General features: G+C 32.2%; 1 protein-coding gene across 1 annotated transcript; it reads right to left on the bottom strand.

The window, feature by feature from the left end:
- Positions 1 to 2,640: 2,640 nt before the first annotated feature.
- LOC129940205 (adult cuticle protein 1-like) lies at positions 2,641 to 3,344 on the bottom strand. The gene is made up of 2 exons (XM_056048467.1): positions 3,185 to 3,344; positions 2,641 to 3,127 (listed from the first exon to the last, which is right to left on the bottom strand). The coding sequence occupies exons 1-2, from the start codon at positions 3,188 to 3,190 to the stop codon at positions 2,807 to 2,809; spliced, it is 327 nt and encodes a 108-aa protein (XP_055904442.1). The 5' UTR covers positions 3,191 to 3,344; the 3' UTR covers positions 2,641 to 2,806.
- Between the last annotated feature and the right edge of the window lie 3,377 nt (positions 3,345 to 6,721).

Below are 6,721 nucleotides of genomic sequence, written 5' to 3'. Positions count from 1 at the left end.
AAAAAATTATGTTCCACAAAATTAAAGCTCATTAAATTTTATAAAAAAAAGTCAATTGAATTTTTTTGTATCTTTTATAGGTTAAAAGATAGCGGCAGTAAAAAGAAACATATGTTTTTTCGGGTTTATCTTTAAAGCCATTAATCGTATTAAAAAATAATCTTCTAACAAATTAAAGCTTATGAAATTGCCTTAAGAAATATGATATTAATTTGTTTGTACTTGTTTTAGTTTGTAAAATTGCTTTATAGGCATTTAAGGAAAACATGTGTTTTATTCACACGAAAAGTAAGCTTATTAAATTTCCTAAAAAAATATGGTACGCATTTCTTCGTGTCTGTAACCATCCACAAAAAAAAAACTTTAGTATTCAATTTGTATGTCCCTTCTTACTTCTTAAACTCGTTTGCCCGCTATATGGCTATCAAGTTACTGTATCATCTTCAAAGATGGCAATCGCTATTGAACGATTGGAACGGTTTTGACAGTTTTGCAATGTCTGTAATAACTCTAAATTAACGTGCGTCCCCAAAATCTTAATGTTGGTCACTAGTAGAAAAAAACGCCCGTGAATTCTTCGAGTGATGAAGAAATTTCATAAGTAGCAGTCAACTCGAGAACCCATTTGCTAAGTGCACTATCAGTGATTCCACGCCCTCGTGTCAAGCCACCCATATTCTTCATTCCATGAATTAGAGTTTGTTCAATTGTCTGCTCCGACCACACCCCTGTCTAAAGTCGGTCAGTTCTTCTCATAATAGCGTAACCTTCTTGCACATAGTTTTTAAATTCATCTGGGGTCATCACAGAAGGCAGTTTTATCATGTCCTGCAAATACAGGTGACATGATTTGGCGTATGGGAAGTGTACGGTGGCATGGAAATATGGAATAACATTTCTTCAGAACACGCATTCACTTTCTCAAAAACTAAATTTTTTAATCCGCAATCTGTATTCTAAAATGTTTCCAAAGGAAGTATTTCAAGTTCTCCAGTTGATTTAGCACAAGGTAGATTTTTCAGCTTTTGCGTTCGTGTGTCGGTTTCTTTTCCTATCGAAGTAGATTCAGCGCTGCATCCGCATTATCAGATACATATTGGTTAAATGAAACGCTCGAATCTGGTTGTGTGTGGTAAACAGCTAATATCTCCAATAACTGAGTTTCATAGTATGAAGAACAAAACCTTAAGCTTGATATAAGGTTTACCAACTTTTAAAAACAAGCTTTCTATATATAAAAAAGGCAAGGCTGCTTAGTACTGGAGACATGAATGGCGTAGGACAAACATCTGATATAATGCTATGCCCTATATTGATGCACTTCCATTTTCTATTTTCAATGTCCATTTTTTATTATTAGAGTTTCCAGAAACGTTTTTAGGGTTTTAGGTACTTAATCATCATCAACGTGTTTGAAACAATCATCACATGGTTTCCTTAAACGCCGATAGAGTTATTTTACAAACTAAAACAAGTTCAAACAAATTAATATCATATTTCTTAAGGAAATTTAATACGCTTCAATTTTGTACATCGTTATATTTTGATACGGCAATTAGTTTTCAAGATAAACCCGAAAAACTGAAAAAACCGTATGTTTCTCTTCACTGCCGCTAGAGTTATTTTATAAACTATAAAAGATATGAAAAAATTCATTCAAGCTTTCTTTGTAAAATTTAATGAGCTTTAATTTTGTGGAACAACATTTTTTAATTCGAGATAAAAGTGAAAAACTGAAAAAAAACTCCATGTTTCTTTTAACTGCGGCTAAAGCTCACGTCGAATTCTTGGGGACTTTTTTGGGTCATTACTAAACATCCCTTAGTAAGTGTGACAAATTTAAAAACTGTTGGATTTTTTTTTAGGTGAAAACCTTAATATCTGGACTATACAAAAACAATTCTTACTCATTTTTAGTTCCGTTTCTGTAAAGAAAAAAGATGTGACCTCGAATTTGAGACAACTTTTTGAAATAAAAATGGTACCAATTGCAATCATTTAAAATGAAAAGTCAAACATAGGAATAAGTCTTACTGTAATATTAAATTACATTCAAGGCAATATGCAGTTGTTAAAACATGCTTTGAAATTAAGGTCAAGCTGTCAATTCAAAACAGTTATTAATTTAAGACGCTGTTTAAAATTTCAAGCAAATATAAACCCTTGAAAAATATTTTGGACGACAATACTGCTCGTACAAAAAATTCAAGATATTTTTTAAAATCTTGACAGCAATTTGAATAACCAAGAACTAAAGCTACTTTCTCAACATTGCTAAAAAGAAGGTTAGCAAAAAATTGGTGAACTTCTTTCTAAAACAAAAAACTGCAACTGTTCAAACCTGATGAAATATTTTACTCTTTTACCATTGTATTAACGACCTAAGCAATCAATCCTATCTAAATATACAGTGTTTTAACTTTGACTCATGAAATAGTTTACAGACCTAAACTATGTTGATTCGAGTCGCAAAATGATAGGGCCAAAAAGCTGTATGCAGAAATGATCTGTTGTACATATACCAGTCAGAACGTATATCAGTCCTACCGTTGAAACTTTTTCAAAGAGACTGAATACATGAACAATGTACTTGTGAACACACAACCCTCTTTAGCCATTCGCAAATGTAAGCAAAGAATATCCTTTTGAAACGCAATTTTTGTCTCTATTTAAATCAAGCCTTCAATATAAACAATAAGCTATAGATACAAAGTTCCTTTAAATATAATATCATAAGAGCATATGCCAATGTCAACATTATCCATCAATCATCCTCACAGCACAGAATTTCACTAACAGTTTGTTTTTAAGCAGTTCCTGGTGCTGGGTCAACATTAACTGCTGAAGCTGATTGAGTATGTCCAGGCAATGGAGCAGCATGAACAGCACCCAAAGTCTTAGCCACATATGTTGCTCCTGGTGCTCCAACAGCAGAAGAAATATCCACAGCAACTGGAGATGGAACTGCTACTGGTACACTTGCTCCCCATCCAATGACAATTGGACCTTGTTGAAGCGTAGGTCCGGCACCACCTGCACCAAGTAAATTAAGACTTATTCCAGGTATTATGGATGATTGAGCAACTCCCATTGTTAGGGCCAACAAGACTACGGCACACATGGCGAACTGTTAAAATAAAGACATCTTTAGTTTCTCGCTTAAAACAGATATTACAAAACTTACCTTCATGTTGAATATTTTGTTTAAGTTAAGATGAACGAGACTTCGAACTTGGATAGCTTTGAAAGATTTCTGATTTGATAACAGAAATGAGATCAACTTTTATACATTTCGTGGGCGACTGCAACTTGAAGAACATGTAAGACTTAAACCTGCTGCTGCTGCATAGCCAACTGATGCATAAATTTAACCACTCCATACATTGTACATTAAGACACTTATTACGATTTTTATTGCTGTACGCGTTAAAGTGGATTTGATATGGTAAATTATAAAAACTGACAAGATAATGATACAGCAATGGGAAGGATTTAATAAGAATTTGCAATTAAATTGTTAATAAACTATACACTTATGAAAATCAACTCAATGGTGAAGTGCAAAAATAACGTTTCAAATGAAGACATTAAAATAATACCTAAATTTGCATTTCCGTAAACTCCAATGGTGATCTTGAATTCTCAATGAAATTTCAATGATAACGTGTAATTTTAGTAATTTATTTTAATCTTGATGTGTGGAACAAACTTGAGTACTAATTTGTAAGCATTTGATTCAGAAGAAGTATAGAATCTATACCACACTGATAAATTCCTATGAATATGCATACAATGTACTTGTCTCCGATAAAAAAATGTTAAATGGTATAAACTTTTGTTTTAACCAATTTTCAAAGAATTTAGATTTGTTAAAATAAATTTCCCTATTTTACAAACATGAATCCTAAACTGTTGTAAAATTGTCATGTTTCAATAGTGGGCTCTGTTAAAAAGCCTACATTTGCAAAAAAAAATATTTGATCAAAAGGTTCATTCCTCAAATTAATTTAATATTATTTGAAAAGAACCCTAAATTATTGAATAAGCAATGATGAGGACTTCGGGCTTATTCGGTTTTTACGTTAATGATTAATAAATAAAAACGAAAAATAATTTCTCACTTTTCAACTTCACATACAAAATTATTGTCATTATTTTTATCATTATCATTTAAATTTGTCCTGTTGAACTTTAACAAAATATTCATAACAATGAATTGAGTGAGATACAAAATTTTAAGTCAGTAACTTTCTTTGTTCTCCTAATACTTGTGAGGAAAACGATTTCTTATCTGATTTTTGTTGGTTTTGTAGATTTTCGTGTTTTTTTAAGTTATCACTTAATTTTTTCTAAAAATTAAATACAAATTACCAGCAATATTTTCCATGAAATAATTTGATTTCAAAACCTATTTTTCTAACTGACTGTTAGATTTTTATAATCATTTTACTGAATATCGAAGATAAAGTATTCTAACAGGTTATCCATTTTGTGGTTTTAAAAGTATAGAGCTAGAATTCGATATCTGTAAAGTTAAGTTTTTAAACCAATATTTTTTTTTCAGTTGAAAGTTTGTCATTAACGAAAATGGATCGCTTCAAACTACGTACTACAAAAATGGTGATTCTGCAAAAGCCACATATCATCCTTTAAGAGGATATTATGGTCTAACTGCAAATAATCGCCCAACTACGCAAGCAAAATTTTGAAGAAAATTGAAGAGAATGGATTGGTTATCATTTTCGCTCGTACTACTAAAAATATAGCATTACGGCGTATTTTTCATTTGGATCTACACCTACATCCCTACATCCATATAAATTCCAGCTTACATTTACAACGTGGTAGATACGTCAAATGTGTGCTTAAAAAGCAGGCGGTGGACAGCGATTTTTCGAACTAAATTTTCTTCAGCGACGAAGCACATTTCTCATTCGGTGCCAGGTGGGTATGTTCATAAACAAAACTGTCGTATTAAGTAATTGAAGAGAGGCAATTACAGCCTAAAACTTCTTCAAGAACGACGATGGAACGGAGCGTTATGGTCATAGATAACGGACTTTTTTTTACACTTGAAAAACATGTACTTTCAAAAACACCGTGCCACACAACTCGAGTTTATTTCAAGAGACCTTTTCTGACTGCGTAATTTCTCGTCGTGGCGATATCAACTGGCCACTAAGATCATGCGATTTGACACCGCTGGCCTTTTTTTTGTGGAGCTTCGCTAAAGATCGTGTTTATGCAGATAAAGCTTGAACTCTTATGCACTTAAAAACCAACGCTCTTCAAGTTATGGCTGGGATGCCGCCTAATATGTATCAAAAAGTGGTCGAAAATTACCTCAAATGAATCGGAGCATGCAACAATTCGCACGGTAATCGTAATGTCAACGTCCAAACTTTATATAAAAAGAAATGTCAATAAAAAGCGCAAAATTAATAAGCCTGTTTAACATGAAATCAGTTTGAAGTCATGTCTTTAACTTTAGAAAATATATTTGAGTCGAAAATCAATTTTTATCCATTTGATTCCGTTATTCATTGTTGAACACAATTTTTGCAGAGATAAAATAATTGTTTGGTAGTAAAATATTCGTGCTGACCATTGTACTATTCAGATTTTTTGATTTATTAAATTTATTTTTCAAAATTATAGCAGTTTTATATCACGTCACATTTAATAATAAACAAATTAATTCAAGCCGCTTGCGTTATTGGATCTTAAGTAATTTTGGGTTAACCAAAATATTCACTTTTTACTTTCCATTGGAAGTTATTGCAATGGGTCCGATTTGTCAAATGGAAAATTGTTTCATTTCTCGACGTTTCAAGGTCCCTAGAGTCGATATATATATTTTTTTAGAAAGATGTCTGCGCAAGCGTGTGTACGTACGTTCGTACGTCCAAGAATCAGTAGAGATACCGACTTCAAATAAATTGTCTTACATAGATAATAATGCAGAAAAATGATGAAAGGGCTCTCAAGAAAATTGCATAAAATAGCAGTTTAAATAAAATGCACGACTTTATCGCACGAACTTGCTCCTTTATACAAAAAATCTTTTTTAAAAAGGACCTATAAGAGATTTAAAACATACCTACTTGTAAAACATAGCATGTCTAACTTTTTTGGCTCTCATACGGAACTAAATTTAACAAATAAGGTGTCAAAACAGAGAGAATTTTCCGTATACTATGATAATTGTATTTAATTGAATACTAATTTATAAATTGTTAAATAAAACTTAATTTTTTATTATATTAAAAATATGAAACACTCGGAAAATATTATTTTAGGGTAAATGGTTTGTGTATTAGAATGAACTTATTGAACACACACCATTTTTGTCGGTAAGCTAGTTTCGTTTGTAAAGGGTGATTTTGAGGTTAGGATTGTCATGCATTAGTATTTGACAGATCACGCGGGATTTCAGACATGGTGTCAAAGAGAAAGATGCTCAGTATGCTTTGACATTTCATCATGAATAGACTTACTAACGAGCAACGCTTGCAAATCATTTAATTTTATTACCAAAATCAGTGTTCGGTTCGAAATGTGTTTCGCGCTTTACGTCCGATTTATGGTCTACATAATCGACCAAGTGAGCAAACAATTAATGCGATTGTGACCAAGTTTCGCACTCAGTTTACTTTATTGGACATAAAACCAACCACACGAATGCGTACAGTGCGTACAGAAGAGAATATTGCGTCTGTTT

This window comes from Eupeodes corollae, chromosome 1 (assembly GCF_945859685.1).
Source record: "Eupeodes corollae chromosome 1, idEupCoro1.1, whole genome shotgun sequence".
NCBI lineage: Eukaryota > Metazoa > Arthropoda > Insecta > Diptera > Syrphidae > Eupeodes > Eupeodes corollae.
This window is presented reverse-complemented; position numbering and strand designations above follow the sequence as displayed.